Below are 14,402 nucleotides of genomic sequence, written 5' to 3'. Positions count from 1 at the left end.
TGGGCTAGGAGTTTGGAGATGTGCCCGTTTAAAGCTTGTGTATGGTGGTGGGTAGCACTGTATTTTTGCCTGCGCTCAAACGTCTGGAAGATGGTGGGTTGCTGGGATGAGGCGCATGATGGTGCAGGAGAAGGAACTGAGGTAGGAGAAGGAGCTGAGGCAGGAAAAGGGGAGGATGAGGGAGAAGTCTCCAAAGTGGCGGAGGCAGATGTGGAGGTGTCCTGGCTGCTGGTCTGGACTGCAGCGCCAGCACTGGCAACAGTGGGAGAGGCAGTGGCGGCAACGCCGGACAACAGTTGTCCTGCGTTTGCCCTCTCCCACTTAGCCCAGTGCTTGCATTCCAAATGACGGCACATGGCAGTGGTCGTAAGTTTGCTCTTTTCAGAGCCCCTACTCAGTTTTGAGTTGCAAAGTGTGCAAACCGCACTATATTTGTCCTCCGCACATACATTAAAAAAATCTCCACAACACCGAAGACCGTGGCCTCGATGTGGGAATTTTTCTAGGCTGGCTAGAATAGGGAACATTTTGGGCCCTGCTGGCTATGGCCTGGCTTCAGTGAAGCAGCTGTCCTCTGCCTCTGGACATGCCTCTGCCTCTAGCCATCCTCTTTGGTGCTGCACTTCCCTCCACATCTGCACTGCTTTCCCCGCTTGACATCTCCCCTGTCCAGGTCGGGTCAGTGTCCTCGTCGTCCACCACCTACTCTTGCAATTCCTCTATCGGCTCCTCCACCTGCACACTGACCATGGCAACAGACTTCCCTAAAGGCAACGGTGTCTTGTCATCGTCCTCACTGAGGGCGGATTGCTGGTCAACAACAACAGGAGATAGCGGATGCTCCAGTGTTTGGGCATCAGGACACAGAAACTCATTTGGTACCTCCTGTGATTCGGGACGTGGTGGGACAGAGAGAGGGACAGTGAATGGACCCGAAAACAGCTCCTGGGAGGTGGGAAAGGTGGGATTACTTTGCTGGGAAGATTGGGCAGGAGGAGTTGAGGTAGAGGCTGACTGGCTGGTGAAGAATGTGTGGGAAGCATTATCCGCCAGCCATTGTAAGGGAGCGTTCACACTACCGTCAGTGTCCGACAGGTAGTGTCGGCTGCTAATGTCCGTTCAAAATCTAGCATGGACATTAGCAGCGGACACTAGCTCTGTCCGTGACATTTTTCATTCATTTAAATGGAGATCGGGTGCATTGTTTTACACTCCTTGCCAGTCCTTAAGTGTCCGTTCCTAAAGATTTCCAACTTTTCAAGCGGACAGCAAAATCCGACATGTAGGTTTTTTCTGTCTGCTTGAAAAGTCGGACATCTTTAGGAACGGACACTTAAGGACAGGCACTGAGTGTAAAACAATGCACCCGATCTCCATTTAAATGAATGAAAAATGTCACGGACACAGCTAGTGTCCGCTGCTACTGTCCACACAAGATTTTGAATGGACATTAGCAGCGGACACTACCTGTCGGACACTGACGGTAGTGTGAACGCCCCCTAACACCTGTTCCTGGTGCTCGGGTCTAGCTAGGTTTGTGCCCTGCACCTTACTTAATGTGGCCATCAAGCCGGGGACTGTGGGGAAGCACAATGCTTGCTGCTACAGAGCAGTAAGCACGGGAGACGCTGTTGGTTGACCGCAACTTTGCTTCCCATCTGCATTTATAGCCGGACCCAATTGAGCATATATAGCCAGACCCAATTGCTCTGTATCCCTGTTTTGGGGGGACAATGCCTGCAAAGCTGGGTTGAGCGTATATAGCTGGACTTAATGCTCTGTATCCCTGTTAGGTATATGGGGGGACACCACCTGTAAAGCTGGGTTAAGCGTATATAGCCGGACTGAATTACTCTGTATCCCTGTTAGATGCTTGGGGGGACACAGTGGAAAGCTGGGTTGAGCATATATAGCCGGACTTAATGCTCTGTATCCCTGTTAGGTATATGGGGGGGGACACACCTCCTGTAAAGCTGGGTTGAGCGTATATAGACGGACCTAATTGCGCTGTATCCCTGTTTTGGGGGGACACTTCCTACAAAGCTGGGTTGATCATATATAGTCGGACTTAATGCTCTGTATCCCTGTTAGGTGTTTGGGGTGACACTGCCTGGAAAGCTGGGTTGAGCATATATAGCCAGACTTAATGCTCTGTATCCCTGTTAGGTGTTTGGTGGGACACTGCCTGGAAAGCTGGGTTGAGGGTATATAGCCGGACCTATTTGCTCTGTATCCCTGTTTTGGGGGGACACTCGATGGAAAGCTCGACTCCTCTCCCTGCAGTATATAGCTCTGAAAAGAGCTGTTATTTTTGTTCCGTTTTTCCCTGCCTACTAGAAGCTCATACCTATCTAGCCCTCAGCAGATCTCTTTCTCTCCTTATCTCTCACCGCAAATGTGACGAAGATGGCGCTGACTATAAAACGGAGGTCACATGTTTTCGGCAGCCAATGGGTTTTTTCAATTTTTTTCAATGCCTCCGTTGTCGTAGTTCCTGTCCCACCTCCCCTGCACAGTTATTGGTGCAAAAAGCGCGCCAGGGAAGGTGGGAGGGGATATGAATTTTTACTTCTTTTGCCGCGTGGTATTCGATCGGGGAATTACTATTGCTTTGATCACTTTTATTCAAATTTAAACACTGAAAAAAAAACAGTGATTTGGCACTTTTAATTTTATTTTTTTTTACTGCTACGGCATTTACCATATGGGAAAAATATTTTTATAGATTTGTAGACCGGGTGTTTTTAGACACATGGATACTTAATGTGTATGTGTTTCACAGCATTTAAGTACTTTTATACGTGCTCGAGGGAAAGGAGGGAGACTAACTTTTTTTTTATTTATTTATTTTTCCTTTTTAATAAAACATTTTTTTTTTACGCATTTCTTAGAGCCACTAGGGGTCTTGAACCCCAGGGGGTCTGATCACCAATGCAATGCTTTGCAAAAAAAACCCCTGCAATTCTATTGCAGGCTACATAGAGTAGCTATGTAGCTGTCATGACAACTGGATCCTGGCGATCGCATGGAAATGGCGTCATTGCCAGCTTTGACCAAGGCGCCAGAGGGGTGATCGGTGCGCACAGACACACGGCGGCTATGTCGGCGGCCTGGCTCCCAAGCAACCGCCAAGTTTAAACACCTGATATCTGCTGTAATAGTACGGTGGATGTCGGGAAGGGGTTAAAATAGAATTCTATACAAAGTATGGGGAAAAAAAATTCTATTTTTACTCTAAAATCCATTTCCTGTTGCATTCATTGGGGGACTCAGCAATATGGGTATAGGGCCAGCCACTAGGAGGCAGACACGGAGAATACAAAAAGTGTTGGCTCAGATGAGTGATACCCTTTTCCACAGACAGAAGGTTATTAGTTTTATACCAACAGCAGCAGGAGATTGAAAAACAGAAAAAGAACAGCATGTCCTTATTTCCACGTTCCTGAGTCTAGAGCTCCTGGGGTGCCCTCTCGTGTTTGGCAATGCCAGCTTCCATTACAAAAATAGAAATATAAATTAAGGTAGTAGCCTCCAAAAAGTAAAGGGATACTATCATTCAGACACTATTTTTTCTAGGTACCACGTCAGAATAGCCTTTAGAAAGGCTATAAGTTTCCTACCTTTCCTTTTCTTCTCCGTGCCGCCATTCGCCTACAATCACGGTTCTTATCGGTATATAAATGAGCTCTCTCGCAGCACTGGGGGCGGGCCCCAGCGCTCAAACAGCACTGTGGGCGTCCGCAATGCTGCCAGAGAGCTCTCCAGCGCCACCTCCATCTTCATCTGCAACGTCCTCTTCACCACGTCTTCTTCTGGCGGCGTCTTCTTACTTCTAGGCCTCGGGCCTAGGGCAAGCCGACTGCACATGCCCTCTGGCCACGAGAAAATGGCTGTTCACAATCCTGTGAAAGTGGTACCTACAAAAAATAGTGTCTGAATGATAGGATCCCTTTAAAGAAAAAACGAATAGTGGAAAGTCCAAAACCCACCAAAGAGGATATATGTTAAAAACACTAAACTTTATTATTATTATTCCCCCCTCAATCTGAAATCTAGTCTGGATAGCTGTTTCATTAACTATCCACACACACTCTATCATTAGATTTCTATCAGACCAGGAGAACCTGAGTAATAGAATTTCCCTGGTTCAATGGGATCACCTAACTCGCCAGATTTTGTTGAGGCAGTCAGAATCCCTATTTACGGAGATGGAAAGCCCCTAAAAAATACTCAAAAGTATAAACACCTAACGCGTTTCTAGACTGCGATATCTTGCAGCCATTCATCAGAGGTGTATCATTTAACAATCTAATTTTTCAGAAGAGCCAATACGCAACCCCGCTCCCCCTTGGCACTAGTACACAGCTGCGAGTTAGCGTGTCGCTACGCAGCTTAATATAGGCAAAGGACCATGCCTCCCCTCATTTCATCGACCAATAGATGGATGTCAACAGGACCAAGCCTATTGAGATCTCTCCGGGCCCTGATGCGCATGCGCGTACCACCAACCAATCGCATTGCGCACACGGAGTGACGCGATCAAAGCCACGCCGCCCTCAATAAAGCACTGTTACTAGCGCTGAAAGCATAGGACATATCTACAAAATAACCATCGGTAAGAAAAACAGACACGGACAAATCAAGTAATGTATGTAAGTATGTCTCCTACTAACATAAAACCTTAATAGAGGAGAACCTTAAGGTGGTTATTTTGTAAATATTTTTGTAAATTTTGTGATTCTCTTTGAATATATGGCGATTTTAGTGATGCAAAAGTAACAGTTTGAACAGTGATTTTTTTTGCTCATGCCAAACCATGGGCACAGCAAAAGCCATTCCTTTACTTTTTACCATTCAACCACTGTGTTAGCCCAGAGTAACACACAGTGAAACAAACACGAGGTGCCCAGCTTTTATCTTGATCTTCAATTTGACAGTCAAAGTAATACTTGTAAGAAAGACACACTCACTTGCGCTGATCATCAGTAGTGTATTTGCCACATATGTAGCAGAAATTGTCCGGATTGTTATCACATTTGTGTTTAGCCATCTTAAGTTTCAAAACTGATAGCACTATCATAGATCACTATCGAAATCTATGCAGCTTGCCTTATATACCTACTGCTGACATCAGCCTGTGTGCGTCCGGACAGGTCTGGGAATGTCCATTGGAATATTTTTAATATATAATTAATAGTATATTATAACTTTATAGCTTTGCATGTATAACTTATAATCTAGATGTGTCAGGCAAATTCCGAGTTCATATTTGAAATCAGTGTGCTCATTTTAGTATAAATCACGTTTTTCTCTCAGTAGTAAAATCACTGTTGCGCAGTGTAATTAGTCTACTCAGCCCTCTGTTCCATGCCCAAACAATATTGTGTGTGTATATTATATTGACCATACTCTGAGCCTGATTCTGTGCTGCTGTGTATCGATGTATGATCTCAGCCTACTGAACCCGAGCTGCCCACCCTAACCCATTGTCTACAACCTTGTTATTCTGCTGCCTGCCACTGAACTTTGACCTGTTCCTGACTATCCCTCTGCCTCTACTCTCTGATGGCTCATACCAGAGTCAGTCTGGTCCCTGGGTTAGCTATATGAGGACCCCCTCCGGTAAGTGGGACAATGGGCCTACATCTGTTCCCAGCTACACTCCAGCCCATAACAAAGATGCCATCATACACTGGAATGATGTGGCAGTGCCAACGTTATTTCAGTGGCGATGCACTCTTTACTCTACATCTTTTTTTTTTTTCTCAATCTGAACAAAATTTACTTCTAATGCTTATTGCTCAAAATAGTAAAGTGAGTCTCTTACTTAAATTCAGAGGAATGGTTGTCAAGTAATCCCAGTTTCCCTAGCTCTTCATCAATGACTTCCATAACATGCTTAGGGACTGTAAGGTCTTTCAAACGGTCCCGAAACTTTTCTTCAATGGCATCCTTGTCTTCTTTCTCCAGACCAAGTTCTTTCTTTATGATCTTTAGCTGCTCTTGCAGCAAGTACTTTCTATGTGTTTGTTTGATCTTTTCTTCTACCTGCAAACCACAAAATTATATAACTTAAATTACTGTAGCAAGTACAGGTGTCAAAAGAATAAAAAGATGCATTTACAGTGTCTGCTCCGTATAGGGTGTGTAAGTTTGGCTAAAAACTAATTTAAACTTACACTACAATATATCCAAAAGGTAAAACATAACAAGGGTTCAAAATACAAAAACAAGATAAGGATGATAAACTCTTTGTTTGGCCTTGTTAGCATTTTGAAAATGAATTTCTTCCCCAGATTATTGTACCCCTACAACGATCCCACCCCTGTACCAGCTGCGTTCTAAGGGGGCGTTCACACTAGCGTCAGTGTCCGACAGCTAGTGTCAGCTGCTAATGTCCATTCAAAATCTTGTGCAGACATTAGCTGTATCCGTGACATTTTGCATTGATTTAAATGGACATTGGGTGCATTCTTTTACAGTCCGTGGGTGTCCTTAACTGTCCGTTCCCAAAGATGTCCAACTTTTCAAGCGGACAGCAAAACCCGATATGTACCTTTATTATTTATAGTGCTGTGCCCTCAAAAAAGAATTTGCCTTGGGACTAGTGGACTAGAATACTGTACAAATAGTCACCAGAGACAGAAGTATAAATGATCTCTATGTATAAATGACCTGCCTCATATGGAGTTATATTGCTCCATAACATATGGAAGGTCTGCAGTACATCCCCATGTGTTTGGTACAGGAGATAGAAAAGCTCAGTGCTGGTTAAAAATTGTAACCCCTCCTTCAACCTCAGGCGTCCTCAGGAGTAGAGGGGAGTTGACGCTAATGCTCACAATCACCAAACCTATATAAAGTCTGTTATAACATCATACATGGTTTCATCATCCACCAAGTCAATCCCTATACACTGAAAAGACTGATGTACTAGATGGCCAATATGGTATAACCTGTATATGGTGTAGCTACTGTATGTATATATAACTGCTGGACAGCAGCATATAGTATATATAACAAAACACAAGGGTGCATATATCAATAAATTTTTCATCTCCCTGCTTCAGTTTCTGCCTGCCCTTGACTACAATGGGAGACAGATTCAGGATGGAATTTGGAGCTTCTTTTGGGAAAACTGCCTCAAAATGAGCTCCAAATTCTTCCGTATAAACTTTCCCTACTGTTTTCTTGCATTCTTACTGACGTTTTGCTCATTACACTGTCTGATATCTTGGTTTTCCTACTGTATATATATATATATATATATATATATATATATATATATATATATATCTATATCTCCTTTCACCTCATGGAACGGCACTGCAATGCAGGAGTTGCAGCCTTTCCTGGGCCAAGGATCTACACCTGGGCTGCGGCCTACTCCAGATCCACCCTGGACCACACATATGTCAGAAACCTGGGGATAATATATCTGGACTCCAGTACTGTGCCTGTCACCTTCTCACACAACCAGCTTAGTAACTCTTCAAATTTCGCTATTTGGTGAGATGTTGAACATCACTGTTTAAATGGGGGAATGAGGGTCTTGGAAGCTGCCAGGAAGATCAAGGTTTACGAATGGACATCAAATGCAGGAATTGGACGCATGAAGACTATTAGATCTGGGAAGAGTGTGATTTTTATTTATTTTTTTTAACTTGTATTTTATTAGAAAGATTTTTAAATACACAAAATAAATACAATGATTCAGTATAAGTCACAGTATAGCAAAGTGTAATAAAAAGGGGGAAAGGGGGGGGGGGGGGGAGAGCCAGAGGGAATAAGGATGGCTAGGAGTTAGAGGCAGGCTTAAAGGGAGGCAAAGAAGAAGGGAGGGGAAGGGTCAGTAGGGATCAGAATGGAAGGACATAGGCGATAATATGTGATACACAATCACAAGAACATAACATTGTTCCAGTAGCAGCTGTAACAAATTAGAGGCAAAGAGAGCAAATTCCAGTTGATCAAATTTTAGATTAGAGATGTAAACCAGTGGTAATAACAATGTCAATACAAGGCAAACACTCAGACTGTCCACGCAAACCTTTTACCCCACACGTTTTTTAAGGTATGAATGTTGCCCAGTCTACATGACCGTATATGTTCCATAGTACAATTAGAGGTGTCACCTCTATTAATCTCAGTTATGCAAGTAAGATCAGAGCTTTTCCATAGTTAGGCCATCTTAGATCTGGTGACAGAATGTGGAAAATGATACATTGATCATCATAGTGTAATAAGTCAATGCCTAATGAAAGCAATACCACATCTAATGATTTTCAACTTGAAGCCTGAGTGAAGGGAGAGTGCAAAATTGAGTGAGGTGGGTGCAGCGGTTGGAATAATTCACCCCATTCACGTGTTAAGACAATCCATACATGAAAGCATTGTATAAAAAGGTTGAAAGCCGCTTTAAGGTTTTAGAAAATTTATATTTAAAAGAATAGTTCTCTCTTACCTCTCGACCCAAACGCTGCTGTAGCTTGCTGAGTTCATATTCTTTCTTCAATAGTGACAAAGATTTGTAAAGACGCTTTGGAATCTGTAAAATTTTCATTTTTTTTTTATTTTATATCTACACACAATATATACACAACACACCTGAAATAACAGGAAGAAACATTACTGGATCACTTACATTTGTTTCTTCTAAGACATCTTGGAGCTCCTGAGAATCAGCACCAGTTAATGCTGCACCCATGTCGCTCAAATAAATTGGATTATCTACCACTCTCTGTCCAGCCTGCATCATCTGCATTACAGATTCCCTTTTGAAAAATAAAAGATCAAAAAGCAAAAAGTTTACTAAACGACCTCATATTAAACCATTACACTTAACACTTACCTGCCCGTGTAATCAAAAACATACCGGTACAGAGGATTAAGAGCAATGATGTCTCGGATGGTCTTCACAATTTCGGCAGTGAGGGCCTTAAGTGTTATAGAAAAAAAACAAACACAAAAAAAAAATGACGAACAGGCAGTGAAACCAACAACAGTAACAAAAGCAGCCAAAAAGACAGGACAATCAAGCAGAGACCAATCTAGCAAGAGACTATTTTTTTGTGTTTCTACCCTATTCAATTAAAGCATTTTTCGAGCCCTGTATGCACCATCACCCATTCACTGCATATTAGGCTTCCCTGTGGCAGGCCTCATTAGGTATAAAGCAATTCTTCCATAGACTGCGGTACAGTAGTAAAGATCGCAGGTCCAAGACTGTTTTTTCATGACACATTGTACTTTATGGTGTTGGTAAATTTTGCTCATTATACTTTCCGTATATAGTATACTTTTTTTCAAGTCGTTAAAAAAATCCTACATGCAGGACTTTGCTGTCAGTTTGAAAAAACAATGGTAGTGTTGAACCCTACCTAAGAAAGACAGGGTTAACAGCAAAACATACCATAATATTTATTACTCTCATTCTGCAGTTAGTAAAATTATCCCATATGTGGCCCTACTGTGCAACTTGACTCACAGTCCTCAGAAATGAAAGAGCACCTTATGGATTTTGTTGCATTGATTTAATTAAGATAGTGTCTTCACACTTCTCACCATGTTGCAATTTGCAGAGCCCTAGAGGTACCACAGCAGTGGAAAACCCCCACAAGTGTCTCCATTTTAGAAAATAGACCCCTTAAGGGTATGTTCACACGGCGGAAAATGGATTCCGCATGTGAACGTACTGCACGGCTAGCCACGACGGAATGCCGATGCAGTGCACCTGCATCCCGTCGCAGCATTCTGCTCCGGATTAGGCCCGAATTAATGGGTCTAATTGGGAGGGAGTCTCGTTCCGCAGCAAGATATATCATGTCGCTTCTTTTTTCCGCTACTAACTAGCAGAAAAAAGAAGCAAGAGGTTTCCACTGAAGTTAATGGGACCCGTTTTGGCAGGCGGATTTTGAGGTGGATTCCACGTCAAAATCCGCTGCCAAAAAACTGCGAACTAGCCCTAAGGAATTTATCTGTGGGTGATTTCACTATTTTGAACCCCCAGGTTTTTCACTAAACTTATCTGAACTTGTCTGTCAATCAGAAAAATATGGTAATTTCTCCAGTTATATGTACTCTTTCATAATTTTTTTTTTCTCTTTTACTAGGGAATAAAGTACCCCATCTTGCTACACAATTTCTCACAATTGCAGCGATGCCCAATTTGTGGTCATGAACTGCTGTTTGGGCATAGAAGCAAAGGAGCATTATTTGTCCTTTGGAGCTCTGATTTTATTGGAATGGTTTATAGGTACCATGTCGCATTTGTAGAGACCTATAGGTACCACAACAATGGGAAACCCCCAAATGGGACCCCTTAAAGGGGCTCTATCATTGGTAAAAGTCATTTTTTAACTAAGCACATCCTTGCATAGCCTTTAGAAAGGTTATTCCACACCTACCTTTTGTATGTAAATTGCCTCAGTGGTTTTTGAATGACCCCTTTTTTTATTCATATGCTAATCAGCCTCTCGGTGCACCCATCACGCACCCTCTGCCTATTCTTTCCTATGTATGTATTCAGCACAGGCTGCTGCTGCCGCCGCCGACTTCCTGCTTCCATTTTGCACACACAGATAGGAAAGAATAGCAGAGACGAGTGCTGCTGGGAACTTTCTGTGTTGGCTGGAAGCTAATTAGCATATGAATAAAAAAACCCAGCTCATTCAAAAACCACTGAGACAATTTACATACAAAAGGTATGCCACGACGGAATAGCATTTCTAAAGGCTATGCATGTATGTGCTTAGTTAAAAATTACTTTTCCCAATGATAGAGCCCCTTTGAGGAATTCATTTAGGGGTACAGTGAGCAGCTTTTCTAAATGGTAGTGCACAGCAGATGATACAGAAGGAGAACTGCAATTTTTGAATCGTTTTGGGTTGCAGTTTGGGGACTCTGTCTCTAAAAGGGTCGTCCTATAGAAGATTTTCATACAGTTCAAGTTATTTACATCTTCAGTCTATTCCAGCAGTCATCCTCTAGTATGTCACAGCAGCCAGAGGGATTCAATTCTTATTGACAACATATGCAACAGACAGGAGAGAGACTGAAAGTCACAGGAAGTGGCCAAGAATCTACACCTCCAGGATGTTTTTGTGACAAGAAGGCATTCCACTTATTGGAGAAGAAACCAACATCAAAAACAGCATACGTAAGATCCAAACTAAACTGACATGTGACCCAGACATGTTAAGCATGACACTAGGTTCACACCTGCGTTCAGGGTCTCCGTTCTGTGGTTTCCATCTTCTACATGCCAGAAAACGGAAACCACAGACCGGGTCGGCCGTGAGCGTTTTATGCTCTCCGCCGCGAAACCGTTTTTTTAAAATCCGGACACAGAGTACTGCAGATGTGTCTGGTTTATAAAACCCGGTTTCGCGGCGGAGAGCATAAAATGCTCACCGCCGCTCACGGCCGGACATCTTTCTCACCCATTCCAATGAATGGGTGAGAAAGACTCCTGCAGGTTTCCGTCATCCTGCTCTGTTTTATGCAGGAAATGGAAACCTTAGCCTCGCCCTCACCAGATCATAAGTATTTTCTCTGCCGCCAGCATTTGAATGAGGCCTCTATGGATTGAAAACACCATTTTGAACTGCCAGAATAAAATACATTTCCTTACTGTAATATTGCCTTTACTTTATAAAATTTATTTCAATAGCTACCTTGCATGGTTTGAAATAAATGAATGAATGAATAAGGAGTTGAATGTGGCTCTAATTCACTTAATTATTGAATGTAAAACTATTCTGGTGCCCTTGAATCCACTGAAAAACACCAAAAAAACATGAGTCCTTACTTTGACCTCTTCAGTGATCTGAAATTCTTCATGAACTACATTGTCCACTTCAACCATGAGAACTCCACGTCCCATTTCTGGATTAAGTACAGTTTGCATGTTCTTTTCCTTCTCATTAACATGTCTACCTGCATGGTTTCTTCTTTTTTTGCCTTCTATTTTCTCCTCACTTTCGAGCCTATCAGCTTCAACATCAAGTTGTTTATTGATACGGACCCTATAAAACAAATGGTCCAACAATTTAGTTATTTCATACTTTTTTGTGAATTTTTACCTATGCAGTATTTTACAGTACCAAATATATCCATAACGTAACTTTTGTGGAAAATATTTAATAAAACCACAAATAACTAAATGGATGTGGAATACTGAATGAGTAGGAGAAAATAGTATGAGAGTTTAAAAAAAAAAATAAAAAGTGCCTTGTGGTGCTATGGTTAGATTAAAAAGTTCATATTCAGCAAATTTTAAAAGACATACCCAAGTAGCAAGGGTTGTCCCAAGTCTCCACCAAATATTATTTAATCCTCATCAGCCATAGTGGAACATATAATACATACAATTTAACTTAAAGAGGACATTTTAGCTCCTGGGGCACATGCGATGTAATACACCGCTAGAAAGCCGAAAGTCGGCTCTCACGTTTTGTGCCCCCGGTGAAGAGCCATCGGTGTCGGTACGGTAGCTCTTCAGTGTCAGAAGGGGGTTTCTGACAGTCAGTGAGGAACGCCCTTCCTCACAGCAGCATCTATAGCGCTGTACTGTGAGAGGGGGCGTTCCTTACCATCCAGCGATGACACTGAGGAACGCCCCCCCCCCAGTACTAGTCTATGAACAAGTACTATCAGGAGGGGAGGGAGGCGTTCCTCACCGCTCTCACAGGAGGATCTGAGGTTACATGTGGGCAGGTAGTGGGAGATTAAGTCAGAGATCACATGGAGACGACAAATTGTGGATGGCTTTGTATGTCAGTGACAAACTTTATTCGCTGGGCAACAGGTAGCCAGTGAAGGGATTGGCAGGGTAGCAGCTGACGAAGAACGTGGGGAGAGGTGTATTAAGCGAGCAGCACAGTTTAAGGTGGACTGGGCTGGTTGGGGGCGATAGGATTTGCTGCGAGGCCATGGAGAAGGGTGTTACAGTAATCTAAGTAGGAGATTATGAGGGCATGGACTAGCATCTTTGTAGTTTCAAGGACGAGGAAGGAGCGGATTCGATGGATGTTCTTGAGGCAGCAGAAGGTGTTGAGGGTTTGGACGTTAAAGGATATGTCAGAGTCCAAGGTTATCCCTAAGGCAAACGACCCCTGGGAAAGGGGTAAGCGTTGTTCCATTAACTGTGATAAATGGGTAAGGTAGAGGTGCCATACGAGGTGGGGCAAAAATGATGAACTACGTTTTCTCCATGTTGAGTTAGAGAAAGTGGGATGAGAGAAAGGAGGCTACGGCCGCTAGACACTTTGGAGCTCTGGCTAACAGAGAGGTAATGTCTGGTCCAGAGTGATATATTTGAGTGTAATGAATGGTAAGCAATGGTAATGAAAACCATGAGATTCTATGAGTTGGCCCAGGCCTAAGGTGTAGATGGAGAACGGGGGGGGGGGGGTGTCCTAGGATGGAGCCTTTGGGCACACTTACAGAAAAAAGGATGGTGAGGAGGGGGTATTCGAGTGGGAAACACTGAATATGCGGTTGGTGAGGTATGAGGGGATCCAGGAAAGAACCAGGTCTGAGATGCCAAGGGATGACAGCATTTGTAACAAGAGGGAGTGGTCGACTGTGTCAAAGGCAGAGGAGGACATAGTAATGACGCTTAGCTTTGGCAGTTAGAAAGTCAATAGTGACTTTGGTTAGGGCAGTTTCTGTGGAGTGACACGGTCTGAAACCTGACTGTAGTCTGTCAAAGAGCAAGTTGGACGAGAGATAGGAGAATAGTTCGGAGTTACCGGAAGAGAAGACAGAAACTGGAAGTGACATCACATGCTGCTTGCTGTCTCAGCAGAGGTCTAAAAAGTATGTGAAACTGCTAGCTATCGCCTGAAGCCCCAGGTACTGTGGAATATCCTACTGCCCAACCCAAACCTGACAGTGGAGGAGGACCACAGAAAACACGATGACAAGACTTGGTATCAGGCATCATAAGATAGGTTATGCTCCACAAGCATCAGGAGTATCAGGTATCTGCTCTCTGTGCCCCAGGTAAATCGCTGATTTACAGAAGGATTTAACAGAAAGCCAGAATTTAAAGAGGACCCTTCATCAGATTGGGCACAGGCAGTTCCCTATACTGCCGGAAAGCAGACAGTGCGCTGAATTCAGCGCACTATCGGCTTTCCCGATCTGTGCCCCGGGTAAAGCACTATCAGTCCTGGTACCGTAGCGCTTTACAGTCAGAAGGGCGTTTCTGACAGTCTGTCAGGAACGGCCTTCTCCACAGCAGCGCCTATCGCACTGTACAGTGTGAGTGGGAAGGAATCAAACTGTACAGTGCGATAGCCGCTGCTGTGGAGAAGGCCGTTCCTGACAGACTGTCAGAAACGCCCTTCTGACTGTAAAGCGCTACGGTACCGGGACTGATAGTGCTTTACCCGGGG

At 43.5% G+C, this 14,402-nt stretch overlaps 1 protein-coding gene across 1 annotated transcript in view; it reads right to left on the bottom strand.

Moving 5' to 3' along the window:
* LONP1 (lon peptidase 1, mitochondrial) overlaps positions 1–14,402 on the bottom strand; it is a 75,899-nt gene that overhangs the window by 51,377 nt on the left and 10,120 nt on the right. Inside the window, exons 4-8 of the mRNA XM_075282964.1 lie at positions 11,810–12,026; positions 8,876–8,937; positions 8,645–8,774; positions 8,465–8,548; positions 5,828–6,048 (exon numbers count right to left, since the gene is read on the bottom strand). Coding sequence (XP_075139065.1) covers positions 5,828–6,048; positions 8,465–8,548; positions 8,645–8,774; positions 8,876–8,937; positions 11,810–12,026 — 714 coding nt within the window. The remainder of the gene's footprint in view (positions 1–5,827; positions 6,049–8,464; positions 8,549–8,644; positions 8,775–8,875; positions 8,938–11,809; positions 12,027–14,402) is intronic.

Source organism: Leptodactylus fuscus, chromosome 1 (genome assembly GCF_031893055.1).
Source record: "Leptodactylus fuscus isolate aLepFus1 chromosome 1, aLepFus1.hap2, whole genome shotgun sequence".
Classification (NCBI taxonomy): domain Eukaryota; kingdom Metazoa; phylum Chordata; class Amphibia; order Anura; family Leptodactylidae; genus Leptodactylus; species Leptodactylus fuscus.
Note: the sequence above shows the minus strand (reverse complement) of the source record. Positions and strands in the feature narration are given on the sequence as shown.